Source organism: Nannospalax galili, unplaced genomic scaffold (genome assembly GCF_000622305.1).
Source record: "Nannospalax galili isolate Female #2095 unplaced genomic scaffold, S.galili_v1.0 scaffold585, whole genome shotgun sequence".
Classification (NCBI taxonomy): Eukaryota; Metazoa; Chordata; class Mammalia; order Rodentia; family Spalacidae; genus Nannospalax; species Nannospalax galili.
The window spans coordinates 595483-614810 of record NW_008354016.1 but is presented as its reverse complement, the minus strand read 5'-3'; the positions used below and the strand labels follow the sequence as shown (position 1 = coordinate 614810).

The 19328-nt window shown below is 42.0% G+C and overlaps 1 protein-coding gene across 2 annotated transcripts in view; it reads right to left on the bottom strand.

Annotated features, from left to right (window-relative positions):
- Positions 1 to 19328, bottom strand: part of Arhgap10 (Rho GTPase activating protein 10) — a 415566-nt gene that overhangs the window by 12732 nt on the left and 383506 nt on the right. For both annotated transcript variants that reach the window (XM_017802706.2, XM_008851102.3), the window contains one exon: positions 16794 to 16953. In XM_017802706.2, the coding sequence (XP_017658195.1) occupies positions 16794 to 16953 (160 nt within the window). The remainder of the gene's footprint in view (positions 1 to 16793; positions 16954 to 19328) is intronic.

Below are 19328 nucleotides of genomic sequence, written 5' to 3'. Positions count from 1 at the left end.
TAACAACTGTCTGTAACTCCAGTTCCAGGGGATCTGAAAGCCTCTTCTGACCTCCGTGGGCATTGCATGACATGGGTGCACTTACCTACATGCAGGCAATACACGCATACACATAAAACAAAAATAATAAAATATTTTTAAAAAATATGGAAAGCACATAGGGAGGGAACCCAGAGGCCTGCACATGCTCGGCAAGCACTCTGATAATGAGCTCCTCCCCTATGACCAGCCCCTTCAGTTCAGTTATTTCTAACAATATATGCTCACTTTGTCACATCTAGATGCTCTTTACCACAAACTCGCCCTCCTCAAACCCACTTCCATGAACAGCTTCCTTTCCTTCCACATTTCTGAGCACTGTCTCGGACTCTCTTCTAGGGCAGGACTCCCACCTACTTTCATTTCAAAACAGCTCCCAAGCTGCCCCTTTCTGTCCTCCCACCTTCACGAGAAGGGCCCGCCCTCAGCGCTTCCTGCTTGTGCTGCCAGCATGGTCTCCCCCAGCTCTTTTATCCCAGCTACTCATATACAAGGACCTGACAGCAGTCTACACAACCTGTCCTCTCTACAAGAACAGGTGCTCTTCTCCAGCTGTCTAGGCCAACTCAGCCACATTGCACTCCTGGCTTCTGTCTTAAGACTGTCCTCTCCTATCAGGCTCCCTGTTTCTTAGCCAACAGGGAAAGCCAGAGACCTGCGAAGGCCTGTCATACCAATAAATGGGAGGGCAAGCTGGGATTATGGCTCTCTGATGTCAGCTATTTCTCTTGCCTTCATGGCAAGTTCAAGTCTTTCCTTCTTTTTTAGTCCTGACTAAGCCAGATAGAATGCCAGGCATATGAAGCCTTTGGCCAGCATGTGTGCAACCAATTGAGGAGTTCTAAAACCAAATGGACTTTATGCATCAGGTGTAAGAAGTGCTCCATTACTAACTTGGCAGATATTTAATAACAGGAATTTCATTAAAAATACTATTCTTTGAAGAACTTATTTATAATTTGTCTATCTGGCCATTCATTTGGGAGTCAAAAACTTGCTTCATCACAAGCCAATAAACCTATAAATCTTAGAATGACCTGAACCACCCAGCTACAAAAGACAATTCTCTAGCAGGAAATGAACCTGTAATGATGCCTTACTAACCAAGAAGCGAGAAGGGAGGAGGGACAAGGGAAGCTCTGATGGGAATTTAAGGCCACAGCCAAACAACTGCCATTTAATCTCACAGCAAATGATTCAAGGTACCTGAAGTGGGGTGATAGCAGTGGCTACAGATGAGCTGTGGAGCCACACCCTCATCATGTCTGCCTAGCCATAAATAGTGAAGAGATTAAAGGATGGTCATCCATCTGCTTAGGAGGAGGACAGCTACAGATGAAGACAAACAACATGACTACAGCTATGGGCCTTTTAAAAATGAAGATCATAAATTGCACCGCTATTATCTACTTAACCCTCACAACTTTCTTTCATTTTGTTTCTTTGTTTATGAAGGGGGACCACACCCTTCACGTTTAGAAAATGAAACTGTTACTGGAAAAACAGACCCAGGCGGTAAGGGCCTGTTCCTTAGTGTGACTTTCCCCAGCTTGTCCCAAAACAGCAACTCACACTTAGCAATCTCTGCCCATGGTCAAGTTCACAAAATGCACCTTGCTCTCTGCTATGTTCCTGTTCCTGTTCAACATGCATGTGCTATGTGATCTCATACTGGCTAGTGCATAAAGATAACCTTTCAGGAACCTCATTTCCATTTCAATTTCTGTGTCTGTGCTCCTGAGCTCCCCACCCCACATGCAGTATCTCAGAAGCCTCAGTTGGATACTTCTCCTCTGGACTTTAGGGCCCCACAGGAGCACACATTTGGTGAACTGCAATATTCACAAAAGGTGACAAAATGTAAGTCAGTCTCTGGAAAAGAGGCACAAGAGTCATGGAGGGCCGGAAGCCTCGGAGAGAGACCTGCATGGCAAAAGAAGGTATGAAAAATGAGCAGCGCAGAGGCTTGGACAGAAGAAACTTCACAGTCTTACCCTCTCAAAGAGTGTGAGATAAGGCAAGAAACGGGCAAATAAATGCACACAACTCTTCAAAATTCATGTCTACCACCACAGAAGTGATAGGATACTCCAACTCACAACTGTCTCTTGAAGGCAAATTGCCTAGCTTTTTTAGAAGCAAATAAGTGTACATACGATACTAATCATGCAACCATCCAGAATTTGGTTACTTTATGTAACACTGCTTAAATTTTTTTAACACTTTATTCGTTAAACTAGCCTAACTACCTTTTCTTCAGAAAGAGTGGAAGAAAATACTATTATAACAGAATTTCTGCTATCCTCTTTCTCTTCTTTGATTTACAATATTTTGAACAAAAAAAAGAAGGCATGAAAGCAAAATAAGGAGGGGGCTGTTAGGTGGGAAAGGGACAAGCAGGAAGGGGAGAGGGAGCGAGAAGAGTAATGAGGGAGAATGCAGCTGAAGTACACTTTGTATATGTATGGAAATATAATGAAACCCCTTATTTTGTATAATTAAAAGATTCTGAGGGGCAGTTACCATAGAATGGCAGCCATAGTGGTTTCCCAGCCTGAACCCTAAGACAGCCCCAAGCCCTAAGGCCTCCATCTGTGTAATGAATTAGCCATCTCTCTCTTCTAGAATGGTTCTGTCCATGTGTCTGGTGGAAGACAGTTCTCCATAGGACTCGCATGCTTCTACACATCTAATCAGCAAGAGGTCCTGGACACCTCGGTACTAGACTGGATTTTTGAGAGAATTTGCAGGGCAAGTGAACTTGGAAGACAGAGACTGTCTCTTTGGAGAAAACAAAAACAAAAACAGGCTTCATCTATAAGAAAAGATTTGGGTTTTCTAGACAATCTGTACTCCTCTCTTATCCCAAATAGGTGTCACCATCCAGTGGGAAATGGAACTTGGGGAACGAAGACAAGAAAATAGTGATACTCTGACCACTGTTACTGATGTGGGTATTAGAGGCCTTTGGCTCTGGCCTGGGAATGCTGTAACTTCCGCCAGGATCCGTACAACTCTGGCAGGCTAATTTAGGTTTCAGACCTGTCACAGCTCTTGACCATATTATCTTTGGCAAACCTGAGAGAATAGTCATTCCAATCATTTTTGTGTATTTTACAGCTCATGGGAGAATTGGCTAAGAGTCTTTAGGTTAAATATCAAAAAGGATTAATGACATCAGAATAAAAAGTTGGTGTGTACTAGAACAATGAAATAGTTTAAATATCTGCTTAAACTTAAAATCTCTTTGCTTCCTTCTTCTCGCTGCTGCAATAACTGGGTATTCTTAATTGCTAAGACCTGATTGCACAAACCACCAACCGTATTTAATGGTGAGCTACTGAACAGTTACACAAAGTACATAAGTGCCACAAGTTTCTTGAAAGCAAAGTTGTGGTCTGCAAAAAACAAAAAAATAAAAATAAATAAAAGAGGAAGATAAGGACAATTAGTCACCATCGAGACCCAGCAGGGAGAGAAGTTTAAATCAGAGGGATTTAATGAGGGTGCTCGGTGCCTTCCCTGAAGCCATGTCCTCCAGCAACTCCCGCCCCCTGTCGTGCCTAGTCCCGGTGGCTCTCTCCTTTGCTCTGTTGCTCCATCTCTCCTTTTCCTCCCAAGCTGGAGACAGGAGGCCCTTGCCTGTAGACAGAGCTACAGGTTTGAAGGAAAAGACTCTGATTCTACTTGATGTGAGCACCAAGAACCCAGTCAGGACAGTCAGTGAGAACTTCCTCTCTCTGCAGCTGGATCCCTCCATCATTCATGATGGCTGGCTCGATTTCTTAAGGTAAGGCAGGGGCTTCCATGGATCATTTAAAAAAATTTAAGTACCCCACCCCCATTCTCTTCCTATCCCCTGCTCCAAAGATAGGAAGAAGAAGAAGAAGAAGAAGAAGAAGAAGAAGAAGAAGAAGAAGAAGAAGAAGAAGAAGAAGAAGAAGAAGGAGGAGGAGGAGGAGGAGGAGGAGGAGGAAGAGGAAGAAGAAGAAAGCACAGTCCTTCCTGAAAAGCTCTGAAACCACGTTTACCCAAACAGGAATAAATTATAGAGAACTACTGAAATTTGTTCACTGTCTTCCCAGCTTAACACTTACACTGAACTTCTCCTATGGAGGGATGTCTCTATTTTCAGTGCAGAAAAGCCAGCGTCACCACCCTGCTTTGAGAGGCACTGTTCCCTCCTCAAGTAAAGATGACAAAGAGAAACACGAATGGTCACTAAAAACACATGAGGACTACAAGCTAACTCAGAAGCATATTCCTGAAAATATATATAGTGAACATCTGTGCAGCCATTCCTGAGGTAACCCAAGTTTCCATGAGTGAGTGGGACATGGTTAGAGGAGCTGGGGAGGAAGATAGGCAGGAGACAGGACACATATACCACTGGCTTAAATGAACAGAAAATACTCTGCTATGGGAAAAATTAATATACTTGCTTTGGAAAAACAGGCCTGCATTTCAGGCAAAACACCCTATAGGGTTCCTGATGGCATTTAAAAAAAGGGGGGGGTGGATTATGATAAAAGCTATTTACCTATGCATCTTCCAGAGTCTATTTAAAAAATATGTAACAATTCAGCAGTTGTAGGCTGCTTCTGATTCAAACCTGGCCCAATCTACTCCAGCATCTGAAGCTGTGCTACCCATAATCACAAGTTCCCAGTGGAAGAAGAGCACATTTTAGAAAGGCAAGAGGAAGGTGGAATCTTTGCAGTTGTAATGGTCTATCCCAGAGTCTCAGGACACAGAGGGTAGCTTAAAACTCAAAGCAGTACAGCATGGAAAATAATAAGAAATCATCACTTACTAGAAGTAACTGAGCCCTCCACATTCCAAGATATCTGACTAGACTACACGGTATCAGAACTGAATTCAAAGTCCACATCCAAATGTACAGTTTTAGAACCTTATTTGTAAAGTCTGGTAACACATTAGTAAAATGATCCTTCATGGCAATCTGGGAAATGTACATCCTAAGTCTAGAACAGCTGTCCTGGGCAAAAGTGTTTGAAAATGTTAATAAAAACAGAAGGAAATACTGTAGATCTGTATATTATAAGAAATCTCTGCTCAAATGAATGCCAGTTGTTCCTTAAGTGTCACAAAGGGAAGATTCCATAGCAAGCACATGGCTTAGTTGCAAATGGGCTCACATAGAAGGGAACAATAGAGACACACATCCCTGTTGAGGTCACCATAATCCATGAGGTTGGATAGGGGCCTTCCATGCTCATTAGATAGTCTGAAACAGACCCATTCACTCATCACTTACAGTCTGAGAAGCACCTGTTAGTTGCCGTCCTAGACCCTGGGGTCACCAAGAAGACTAAAACACCACATCCTCTCCAGGAGTACTCAGCCAAGTATGTAGGGGATAATAATACAACATGACTGATGCTGTGGGGGAGATCAGCCCAAGTTCCTTCACAAGAACAGGAGGGAGCATCGGACCATGTCTTGGACATCAGCAATGCTAACTGGATGAGATGGTGAGGGGATCTTCTTTCACATCATCCTCACCTTTCCACACCCAAGCTTCTATGAGGAATGACTGTACACTGCCCAGTACTATGCCAGATTTCACACATATATTCGAATTCACTTATTCTCAATGACCTTAACGTTCCATGTACATATGAATCTCAGAAAGGTGACAGGCCCTTGGCTCAAGCCATATGGGCAATGATCCCTGCTTGGACAGTTTGTATGCCTTCATTCCTGAGGGGCTGGAACAGAGTATGCGAAGAATGGCCAGACATAAGAGTTCATAGAAATGCCAGAGGCAGACCATAGGTTAAAGGTAAGCACAGTGAAGGATCATAATCACGCAAATGCCATGTGCATGGATGGCACTTGCCACTCTACAGACAGATCTAGATTCTGAAGCCAGAGGTATGGTTTTTTGGTTGTGGGCTCATGTGTAATTTCATCTCCTTATACTTCCCCTTTCTATTTGAAATGTAAGAAATGAACTACCATGGCCAGGTATGGTGGCGCATGCCTTTAATCCCAGCACTCGGGAGGCAGAGACAGGTGAATCTCTGTGAGTTCAAGGCCAGTCTGGTCTACATAGTGAGTTCCAGGACAGCTGGAGCTACAGGGAGACCCTGTCTCAAAAAGACCAAAAAAAAAAAAAAAAAAAAAAAAAAAAAAAAAAAGAACTACCTCATGAGCTAGAGGCAGTGCTGAGACGGAAAAGCATGACTATAAGCCTCCCAGAGGCTGGTACACCATGGGCATATTCATCTGTGCCTGAGTTGTCCATGAGGGAACCTTAAGTTCTCCTCAGAAAAGGAGGAGAAGAAGATCAATGACAGGTCAGGCCACTGTGCAGTTTAAATGAGATGACAGCAGTGACTGGAGCACAGTGATCATGCAATAGATGAAACCCTTACAACAGATACATTTCCTTCCAGTAGAGCAGCCCACCACCACTTTTCTCATCAAAAGACAGTATATTAAAGGGGAAATATACAGAAATAAGAAGTGGATCTCACCACTTTACAAAAGACTACTAAATGAAATATGACATTCTAGACTGAATTCTAGAACAGAAAAAGTACATTTATGAAAACCACATGAAGCCTAAAAGCTTTAAAAACAGTACCATAAAAGCTAATTTTATTTTTTAGCAAAGGTATAAGGGTTCTGTAAGATGTATACAAGAGGGGAAAGTCGGTGAAAGGACTACAGGAATCCAAAATAAAATTTTTTTATTAGGTTAAAAAAATAATGTTTTTAAAGTAAATAATGTTCTGAAATTTTACTCTCCAAAGACATCTAAAACCCATGAGGAAAACTTTTGCTTGGTTTGATGGCAAGAAAAGATGTATGAGGTTCCACTGAAAAGTTACCTGCAGAATCCATCAAACTATTAATATGTGGTGATGGTGAATTGCTGTATCAGAAATGGGGTTTCAAGAGACATTGCTTGACCAAGGAGATTCGTGTAGGTACAGATTAGACTGGCTTCTGTAAAGGGTTTCGCAAGCCACGTAGTCTCTCTTACCACCACTCAATGCTACCATCATTGTGCAGCAAAAGCACAAATGACTGTGTGGCTGGGTTGCAATAAAACTTTATGTACAAAGACAGCCAGCCTCAGGCCACAGCTGCTCCTGCTGGATTAGATGGGCCAGAAGAGACTGTTTGGTGAGGGTGAAGGAAATCAAGACAGAGAGAACGACAAATTCCCCAGGCTTGAGAAGGCCTAGTTCCTGCTCCTGTTTGTCCTTCCTCTGAACTGACTTAGGGGGCAGGAACAGGGGCTGGGCTTCCTGGTGGGAGCCTGAAGCCAACTTGTAAATATCCCATGCTTTATACAAGGCAAGCCCTGCTCAATGGGAGGGAACACATGTGTGGTACTGTAAACAGTCAAATACACATGGCTGGAGAGGTCATAGATCCTGGAGAAAAACATACTTTTGCCACATGCCTAGACCAATGTAATTTCTTACTGTATTCTAAATATGCATCCTTATTATTTACAGACAAGCGCACCTCTCACCACTCATCAAATAAGCTTCTTTTTGCAACTTACGGAGATTAACACAAAGTTCCACAACTGGTTAAACTCAGAGAATAATTGTGATATGCTTAGCCCTAAGCAACATATTTCAATGCAACTTCTACTCAGACGATAAATGTATCTTCTCGATACACAGGTTTCTTATGTAGCAGATGGGATTAACACAGAAACTCACAACTGGCCAGTGTGCAGAGAACAAGAGGCTGCAGACTGTTCGCCCCTGAACAGGACAGCTATGTCAAACTTCTGCTTCCCAAGGCTCAGGGATCATTGTGGAAGATCGGGACAGAAAGACTGTAAAAGGCAGAAGTGATGGAAACAGTTTTCCAGACAGCTGGTCAGTTTCACATAAAACAGCAATAGTGACAGCATGCACAAATCCTATGCAAGCTCAATCAGAAAGGAGTGGGTAAAAAATCCCAACCCAACCTAAGGAACTTTTGGCAAGTGACGGCTGCTGGGAGGGGGAGACACAGTCTCTTATAGGGATGGGACTCTTGGTAGGTTGACCAGGCTCCAATGGGTGGACCCATGCTGAGGAACATGTGGGGTCGGTCACAAATTAGATTTCATAGGTCATACTGTATATGTAGTAGAATACATTAAATTGGATGGGGGCTGCTGGTGGAGGTGTGGATGAGAGAGGGGGTGTAAATACCATTAAATTATATTGTATGAAAAATCACAAAAATTTGATAAAATTTTTTTTTAAAAAAAAAAACAAAAACTCTCTGGGAGCTGCTCCCTGCTGGCTCTCATGGAAGAGGAAGCTGGCCAATCGTTCAAGCTGGTCATAAAAGCAGTAACTTGCTTACCCTGGAGAAAGAGTATCTTTTGTAGGGAGTATGTATAGGCAGAGAAGGGAGGAGGGCACCCTGGCATCCCTGGAACCTTGTGAAGAAGTACACAGTCACAGTTAACACAGTCCTCAGCCTAGGGGATGTTAAAGCTCCCGTGTAGATTTCTTTCTTCAATAAGAAAGGCTACCACCATCTCTTCACATGACATCTTACAAAGTTCCCCCCTTGAGCGAGCACTCTTGGTTTTGCTATAAGGGAATTGTCTTAGAATTACATCTCTGACCAAATCTTCCACTCAGAGAGAATCCTACTAATCCCATTTCCTTCCTTCCCAGTGATTGCTACGAATCAGGTATGAGGGGGTGAATGAATCTGAGCTACATTAAAGAAACTATAGCTTCATTTCAGAAAATGACGGGCCTTTAGAGATCTGAGAGTTGTGGTCCTGTAGCATCACTGACAAGAATGCTTCCACTAGTTCAAATCTTAATAGCAGCTACCTAACTAGAGGGCTGAATATATAAACAAGGCCATGCATTACTCAGGAGGGAAACACAATTGGTCTACAAAGGAAAATCCTGTGGTTAGTCACTAAGCTGACTGAGGAATTTTCTGTACAGTTGGACCAACCATCCTATACCAAATAATTGATAGATATGGCTGGGTCTTCAGTGATTCCTCATGCCTCGGCCATATGATATTACATGACTATTCTCAGAGATTTCCAAGCAGCCAGACTCTAAGAGGAGGCTAGGCTCAGTCCTCTTGAGACTGCTAGAGCAACACAGTTTAAGGCCAACATGAGGGTTTCTTCAGGGCTACAAGAACCCATCTCCCAGAGAGGCTTGGTGGCCAGATTATGTAACCAGAGGACCAGGAAGTAGAGGTCAAATTTAAGAACATCATATTAGGTTTTCAGGGTTAGGAAAATCCCAGCAGGTGGCTTCTCAGAACTCTCAGGAGAGCAATGACTGGGCTTTATTAACTGCGTATCTTGAAACCTTAACACTCCATGGGGCGGATGTTTTCCTTCTTCTTTCATGGATAATCTTGCTAGGCTTGGTTTGCTTAAATAACTTACGTGTAAGTTCTCCAAGGTCTTAGGGAGAAGAATTCTTGACTCTGAAATCAATGCTTTCTCAGGCTAAACTGTCTCCACACTGATAGAGAAAGCTAATGAGGTCCCTACATTATTTATACTGGAGTCACAGCCAACCACTTCATAAGCCGGAAACAATAAATTCCAACAATGGCATTAAGCAAGAAAAATCTTTAGCAACAAAAAACAGTGAGACTAAAAGGAAAAACAACGTAAAACAAGATTTAATATAAGACGTAATTATTTTTGAAGCCTTAAGGAGTAAAAAAACACAACTATAAAATTTAGATATGTCTTTATTTTACAAAATCAACATTTCATTGTGGGGTTTTAAAGCTAAAAATAAAATTTTCTAAGTTTCTGAACATGCAGTTATACCACATCAGAAAGACGTGAGTTAAGCACACATTAAATTCTATACACAGCACAAGTACCCAAATCACCCTAGCAACTAAATGGACAGTGGAATACCAACTGTTTCCTTACAGCACTGGAGAAAAGAACTCAAGGAAATAAATGTGACACAAGTTATACCCTGAAGGGCTGTGAACGCACATTTGTGGTTGCAGGCCACATATATGGGTCCTATAATTAGCTTCAAAAGCTTCAGGGAAGCAGAAGCGAGGCAGGTGACATGTGCCTCAAGAAAAGCTTTGGGGTGCTGCTCTACTGTAGTTATGAAAATTGCAAGTCTCTCAGCCCTACAAATCTTAGAAACAGTATTAGATGATGAAGATGCAGTAATCATACACCAGGGCTTACTCCCCATAGGTAACCAGAACCCACAGAGTCACATGGCTTAACAGTGGTCCCTGTGCAAACCACAGACAAAAACCTGCTAAAGGCCACACCCATCATCCTGGGTTTCAGAATCTAGGTGGTAGGAGGTGACACCTACAAACTGAACAACAGCCCCACAAGCAACTAGACAATTTCCATGTCTATAGTAAAATAACTGTAAGAGAACCCTAAGTCACAAGGGCAGAAAGATCAGTGGTCAAACTCCACCTATATCCCCGACTAGTCATGTGGCTGACTCCTGTTTTCCTATGCTTTTTGTGTCCTGACTCCCTGGCTCAAACATCAAAGTGGATCCACCCCACTGAGCTGAATAGAGCACTCATATAAAATAATTTAGGAAATTCAAAAGTCTAGAGGCCCAGGGTACCTAATGTCCCATGATCTCTAATCCTAAGAAATGTAAGAGGATAACTAATCAGACCTCCACTGCCTCAAACTACCAACCTGCACTAAACCTAAAAGATTCTACCTCTTCTGATTCACAGTTCCCCTAGAAGTAGAGAAAAGACCTAACCAAGCAGAATTTAAAGGCTACAGGGGGCTTACAGCAGGGTAATATATTCTTTCCTCAGCTCCTGCCCTTCCTCGGACCTGCCCACTCCACTCCTTAGACCTATCGTTCTGAACCCACCCAGTAGGATACCTAATCCATTCTTCACAATGCCCAGCACTGGACACATATTTTCCCCATAAGATTCTTGGCTCTGTCATAGATCTTAGTCCATGGAACCACCACATTTCATAGTCAGGACCAACTTAGAGGCAAGTACACAAAAGTTGATACACTTCAAAAATTATCTTCCCATTAGACTAAAAAAGATGCTGGACATTCTTATAATAGGTGATTCATTCCCTTTAGTTAACTCTCACCCTATCCTGGTGTCTTTCTAAATTTACAGAGCATTCTTGCTCTTGTTTATTACAGAAGCATTGTATGTTTAACCATGGTCAAGAATGTTGATACGTAAAAACAATTACCAAACGGTCTCATTTTCTTCTGAAACAATCACAATATTATGCTAAAAATATTAAGGTACAACTGCTAGGAAAACTGACTGCCCTGGTCCAATAAGGACTGGAGTACAGGTATGGTATAGGTGAGGCTGGGGCTGTCACTCAGCAGCATACAATTTGCCCGGCATGCTACCAGGCCACAGGTTGAATGTCCAGCGCCACAAAACACAAGGCAAACAAAAATTTAAAATAAGACAAAACACAAACAAGCAAAGAATGTGTGGTTGAGGAATGCTCGCTGGAGGGGTGGAGGAAAGGAGACAGAGAAAGAGGAGAGACTGTGAGTTCTATAATTTCTACATACTCGCCAAATTTTTCAGAAATCTATTAAAAAACTGGTTCATTTTTCTGAATCTCAGACACATCATTCATAGTTTATACACCATACATAATATTTAAGAGGTACTTTTATATCTCCAACAAAATTGTTCACTTTGCTGAAATGTAGTCCTGGGCAAGAGTCAAGAAATTTCAAGTGCCAAGTAGTTATCTCTGAGATACCTCTCCCTGCCCAATTTAAAGGAAGCATGTTATTGCATTAAGAATAAAAATGGTGGGCTGGAGAGATGGCTCAGTGGTAGAGCTTTTGCAGGGGACAGTGGTTAGGTCCCAAATCCAACATGGGACAGCTCATAACCACCTATTAACTCTAGCTACAGGGGATCCTAGGCCCTCTTCTGGTCTCTGCTGGTATGCACACATACATATGCACATGCACTCACCACATACACACAAATAAAACAGTTATTAAAAAAAATGGTGACCCATAAGAGCACACAAAATATATGGATGGTATGCCCAGGATGTATATTGGAGACAGGTATGGTGTCCAGTTAATTTTTTCTGATACTACTTTTTGTTCTGAGATGGAGTTTTGCTATCTTGTCTAGGCTAATCCCAAACTTATGGCCTCAAGACTACCTCTGATTTCAACCACCATTCAGCTGGTAGCACAAGCATTTACCACTGTATCCACCCTTCATCTAGTCATTTCCAATAACCAACATTAAGCTGGGGTATGGCTTTGTGGCAGACTGCATGCTTAGTGTGCACAAGTTGCTAGGTTCTGTTCCCAGCAACAAATAAACCAACAAACCAGTCAACATGGAGTCTGGGTAGGCATAAATCTCTCTGATACAACAGTGGCCAACAGCAGGAGCTGGGATAGATGTTTTGGGCAAATTTAATATTCCCAAAATCAAGTGTTTCAGTACACAGAGGAAAGGACACTGCTGCCATAGAGACCTGCTAGCACCCACAGTGAGAGGTACTACAGGGTACCAACATCCCCAGTTACCAAAGAGCCATTAAAGGATGCTGCCATCTTGAATTTAGTGGAACAGAAGGTCATGCTTTTCCATTTGTGATCTGGTGAGAAAGCAGAGAGCAATGCTTGGCATTCCTTAACGGGCATTTTCTTCTGTGGCAGGAAATCTAAAAGGATTACTTGTCAAGGACCTGTCTCCATCAATTACTATAGAAAAAAATCTGTTTAGAGAAAACTACTTTATTGGGGGTAAAGTGACTTTGGGATATCTGAAACACCTTGACCTATGATGTCATGTCCTCCAAGTAGTCTGAGGCTAGCAATTCTTCACTGGCAATGAAGTCACCCATCACCTTACTTAGTGTATAAGAAAGTAATAGTTTCACATTGATTGACTGCAGTGAATAACACCTACAAGTCATAAACATGAGAAGAAACCCAAGAAATCCATCTCTGCTGCTCTTTTCCACCTGCCAGAGGCCAGAGCTGTATTGACATGCTGCCCAGATCTGAATCATCGCTGCTGTGAGTTTTCCTCTGTAAATCTGCTTTCTAGTGGCGAAAGTAAGGTATTACTATACCACACTGCAAACGGGGTCCTATGTAATCCATCTGTTGGACTCCATCACCAGGATCTGGGGATAAAGATCTGGGATAGGCACTATCCAGAAGGTATAGTCAACACCGTGGTTGGAAACCAGGCGGTACCTCCTTCTCAAAGCCTGCAGCTGAGTTTTTAGAACCCCATAGCAACTTCGGTTTAAAAGAAACTTATTTCGCATTCAGTAAGCACCTCTCCAGTCAGTACTGTGTGGATGGTATGTAGAAATGGAGAGAGAACAAAGGACAGGAACACACATACAATGCAAACTCACCTTACAAATGACATGGAACAGCTCAAGTGATATGATATACAGAAAGAATCAGGGTTTATAAAATAAAGCTTTTTACAAATACCTAATAATTAATGGGGAAATTAAATATTTACTAATAACTACATCAAAAGCACAAAAATACCCACAGAGTATAAGATCCACTTCCTATTACTGAGGATTTTATGATCTAGCTTGGCATGAGAGTAAAGATTAGACAGATATGTACACACCACACAAAGTGAAATAAAACGAAAAGGAAAATACTAACTAATACTTAAAGGCAGTATTTCTTCAATGCCAAATCAAGTACCAGTAGAGAAAGGTGTATGTCAAGGCTCCCTCCCAGACTAGAGTACAAGGGAAGGCTTCTTGGAGGTAAAGATTAAATTAGACTGAAGGCAGGGCAGATTGCCTCCAGCAAACCTGGCAGGGGGTATTTGAAACAAAAACCCAAGTATGCAGGAAGCACACACAGGCCACTAGGAACATTACTAAATATTTTGTTATTTTTATTTTATGTGTATGTGAATACTGCCTGAATATATGCGAGTGCGTCCACGTGCAATGTCCACAGAGATCAGAAAAGGGTGTCTGATTCCCTGGAACTCGAGTTACAAACAATTGTTAGGCACCATGTGGGTGCTGGGAACTGAACCCAGGTTCTCTGCAAGAGCCAGCCAGTGCTCTTGAACCACTGAGCCATCTCTCCAGCCCCCTAGGAGGCATTTTTAAAAATATATATTCTCATAATATATGAATGCTAAAAATGGTGATCCCATACAAGTAGATAGGACAGCGTCACTAGAGGCTGGAGATGTGGGGAGATGGAAGAGTATTAACTAAGCAGCTGCATAAAGGATTAACCTCCAATGGTCTACAGCACAGCAGGATAACAACTGACTGGCACATCGTAAAACAGCCAGTATAGACTCTTTGGAACTCTACCTCCTGACTGATGATAAATGTTGAGTTGATGGATATGCTAAAAACCTAACTGATCATTATACATTGTGAAATGAAATGCTACACTATATACACTATATACTACAAGAAAACAACTACTGTGTTCCAATTAAAAACATATCAGCAAAACAAAAAGAACCTACTTATCTTAAATTTACTCCTCAAAGAATCTATCTGTAATCAACACAGGCTGGACTCAGAGGGGAGAGGCCCAGAATTCCAGGTCAGAGCTCACAAACCATCACCTGAGAACTTGTTAGAAATGCAAGGTTTCAGTCCCCTTCTCAAGCCTTCAGAATCATCAGCCCTGGGGTGGAGCCTAGGAGCAGTGGAGGCTTATAGTTTCTTTAAATAAGCACCCTCTGCCTGCTAAACACATGCTCTACCACTGAGCCAACCCCAGCTGGAGGAGTGTGGGTTTTAAAGTGAGCTACAGGCAATTCTGAGGCATGTTCTTTCGGACATCACTCATCTGTATACCAAGGATAAATCTGAGATGATAAAAGACAAATAAATCAGGAGCTGTCCTTGTTTTCTGTGATAGTCTCTCACTGGCCTGTAACTACCCAAACTGGCTAGACTAGTGGTCAGTGAGCTCCAGCTCACTGCATCTTCCTGTCTCTGCCTTCCAGCACTGCAATGTCTGGCTTTTTTATGTGAGTTCTGAGTACTGAACTCAGGTCCTTTATACTTGCAGAGCAAGCACTTTACCAACTGAGGTATCTCCCTGGCCCAAGTAAATCCTTTAATGCATATACCAGAAGCACTCCCATACTTAAAGAGAAACAGAGATATGTTCCACATACTGAGTAAAAGAAAAAAAAAATCAAGATCTTGAAGTAGGAACAAGTCTGCATTACAACAAAAATCTTTCCAGGCTTCCTTCCACTGTTTCCCACCCCCTCCCTTTCTGGTTCTCAAGGTTGGAGTACTTTTCATGACATTTTCAAAAGTGTATGAATAGGAAGCTGGGGAACTCATTCCTCATTTGATTTATGACCAAAAATATCAAGCTCTTCTAGTTGCGGGCCCAGACGTGTTGTGACTTGAGCAATGGCCATCCCATGGCTCATAATGTCACTTTCCTGTGGAGCCACGATGGCAATGACTAACTAAACTATTCTCCACTGACTGTGATATGCACTTACTGAAAGAAATAATTAGGGATCTAGTTTACACGAAAACACACACAGACTGATTCTTACTTGAGTGCAGCCTGGATTACAGACACTGGGCACCACAGTAACTAATGTTACTGTCACTTATAGTACTGAAGTAAAAGGGATATTTTATTGCTGATGTGTGGTAAAGGTAACCAGTATACCTCAGTACTCATGATTTTATCTTCAGCACATAAAATAAGGACAATCTTGGGGAAAAACAAGTGCCCCTGGGGAATGCATTTCCAAACATGGAAGTTTCACTCTGATTTCAGGTTAGCTTTGCAGTATCTTCAGGTCGCCCCAAATTTCAGCATGTCACATTCCTCCCATCCTCTTTTAATATTTAATAAGTTCATAATGACTTCATACAAATTCAGCTGAAACTATAAAAAGCCAAGTAATGTGAGGAACACATTTCCAATCCATTTAAAGTCCCACAAATGACCAGTTAGGGTCAGATGACATCACTATCCATAATCTATTTTAAGCAACTTTAGTTTAAAAAATAATTTAATACTGTGGGAGAAATGTAAATGTATTTTGATTGACTAATCAAGTAAGGGCCCGTAATTATTTGTGAAGCTGTTTTTGTCTTCTCTGAGCACCCAGATGTCCTCTGTAGTTCCGGCAGAGTTCTGCTCTACACTGACTTCTCAACCTCAATCAACAGTGCAAGATAACTTCCACGTAGCTAAACGAGTTTATGGTTTTCTGTTCGTATTAGTATTATGAGTTCTGATAGATCTGAGCTGATCTGCACAAGCTTGGCAATAAGCCAGGAGATAAAACTAGATGTCATTTGTTTCCGACATCTCCATTATGCAGGGTGCTATGGAGTGAAACAAAACAGAACCCAGCACGACACTATCAGAGACTCATCTACCTGAAACACCATTCTAGACAGCTTCTAGAGTCAACTGATCATAGTGCACACATGCTTGCCTCTCAATGTCTGCAAAACTAGTGAGAAGACATGCAGAGAGGAACAGCTGGCAACTTTCTTTCCAGTACCCAAACTACCACACACTGAACTCAGACTAGACGGGAAGTCATGCCCATTCCAGATTAGGAACAAGGAGACACTATTCAACCAAGATTTTGCTTCATGGCCTTCTCCCTTGGGCAGCCCTTCTGCTTAGAGAGTAAATGACCTTGGTTCTAATGGATTCAGTGCTTGCTGGTTAACAGGAGACAGTGCTGGCCCTAATTCCTCACCAAACTGAAGCACAGCAACTTACATAGCAGATGCCCAGTCCCCACAGCTCCCGCCATCTGCCAAAAGGTGATTTTTGTCTGGTCTAGGAGGCCCATGGGCAGCTGAAGTCGTGGGAGATGGAGAGGAAAGTGAGTCTTGACTGCTGGTCGGGGTGTCCTCCTTGAGAGGGTTGGGATTATCACCTAGAGGAAAAAGAGCATATAATTTCAAACAAATAGAGAAGAAAAAATAGCTCTACTAATAATTACATGGCATTACTTGATTAGTCAGTCAAATTATTTTCAAAATTACATTTACAATTCCACTTGAGAGCACGTGAATATCCTGCCTTTGAAGGTTTGGTTCTGTGTTTCTGTTCTTTAGGTTGTTTTCCTAACAAAACATCCTAGGACTGTTATAGTTTGGATATGAAATGCCCCCAAAGGCCCAACAGTTAAAGACTTGGTTGCCAACCAATGACACTATTGGAAGGTGATGGAAATGTGAAGAGATGAACCTTGTCTTCCTGGCCACTGGAGGTATGCCCTTAAAGTAGACAGTGGGACTCCCGTCCTTCTTCTTCCTCTCTCCTTGGCAGCCAAGAGGTAAACAACTGTGTACTACCACAAGCCAAAAAACAAAGGGGCTATAGTCAGAGACTGAACCCTCTAAACTTGGCTTATCAGGTATTCATTACAGTTACAAAAAGCTGACTAGCTTATAGATAATACTTCAGGAACAGCAAGTAGAGAAAACATATCAGAGCAGACTAATGAAAAGTCTTATATGTAGTGAATGGTCATTGCTTGATGGATAAAGAGCCCAGATACAAAACAATGGCAAGATAGAGGGCAACCCAGAGTAGCACAGCAGCCATGCAAAGCCTGATCCATACTCTAGTCACCTACTCATTCTTTAAGAGTTAAGTTACCACTTGGTGCATAATTAATTGAACTTTAGGGAACCTAGTCTTTTGAGCTAGCACCTAGGATTATTATTTCTAATAGTCCAATTCATTAAAATCCCAGACATGGAAGAATTTCCATTTCCCTGTCAACAATGGAAGGGTGGTATACAAGAATCAGGTGCCTGTAGTGACTGCAGAGGATGAATGCACACAACTAAAAAGCAGGTCTGGAATGAGGTGTGTGAGGAGGCCACTGTATGAAATGCATTATCATTATTTGTACATATTATCAGCATGTGTAAAAAATACAAAAGACAGAAGAGAGAGCTGGGAGGAACAGCAGTTTCCCTCAACTGGCTTTCTGGCTTTCAGGATGCTCCCAGCTTCTATAAAATGCACTGGAATAGCACCAGGCAGAGCCTGATCTTTCTGCCTAATTCACAAAACGTACTAAATATTGACTTCCCAGGGTGGCTGGTAGAAGAAGCAATGTTCTATGGTGACAGCACTAAATAGGCCTTGATTTTACAGTGATGGGTCATAACAGTTACCCAACACTGCTACAGCAACAAGTGGAGGTCCAGAATCTCACCCACCAAGAGTTTCAAGCTTACTAAGTCTCATGGTTCCCCAGTCCTGGATCCTAGGAACAGAGTAGACACAAATGCCAGGGTCAGAAAAGAATTTGCTTTCAGAAAAATCATTTCAGAAAGACTGTACTTCTAAAATTGAAGTACAAGAGAAATTCTAGGCTCTGTAAAGGCTAGATCCCAGGATGCCAGCCTTGAAAACTGCCTGCAGAAAATAAATCTTATTGACTTCTGAACTCAACTTACAACTAAAGCTAAGTCACTGTGTCTTAGAAATAAGAGACCTAGACAGTTGCCCCTTCAAGTGGCACTGGAAAGAATTACCCACGAGCAGAGATCTCATTAATGAGACAAATGAAGCCAACTTTTAATTTTCATTTCCTTGGATAAGTCCTGGTGTTTCTCCATTCTTTCTCAAAAATAGGGGGAGGAACAGAGACAGCTAAATAATTTGTGGGGCCTGGCACAAACGGGAAATAGAAGGCCCGCCCCTCCTAGCTCAAAACCATGAAGAAAGTGCAGTTACCATATGAACATAGTTTTCCCTTTCTTCTTCTGTCTCTAGACTGTAACAACAGGGTTGCTTATTTGCTGTTCAATGTTGTATTAAATAAAAATTTTATACAACAAAAATAAGGAAGAAATAAGTGACCTAGAAAAGTTGTCCAAGGGGAAGTGGATGTCACAAACTGTGGTGACAGCCAGAAGATGGACTTGGGGAGTGGACTGCTGGAAAGGACAGTGGAATGACTCTGTTTAGAAGAACCTGGTGGGAGGACTTCTGTGAGCATCTCTGTCATAAGTACGCTGCAGGGAAGGCGCAACATATGTAGAGTGAGTCTCAGAGAAGATCCTCTCCCTGGACTGCAATTACTTGCAAAGCCTTGCTCTGTTCACTCAACAAATGCAGTCTAGAAATAACGCTTAATTATTCTTTTAGTCAAGTCACCTTTTCTATATTCTTTCACCACAAACATGTTTGGTAATTGGAGAAATTCAGCCCTAAGAGAAGGGCCAATTTTGACGCAAGCAAACCAAAACCTACTGCTAGACCATTGCTATGATTCCTTTTTTTGGGGCG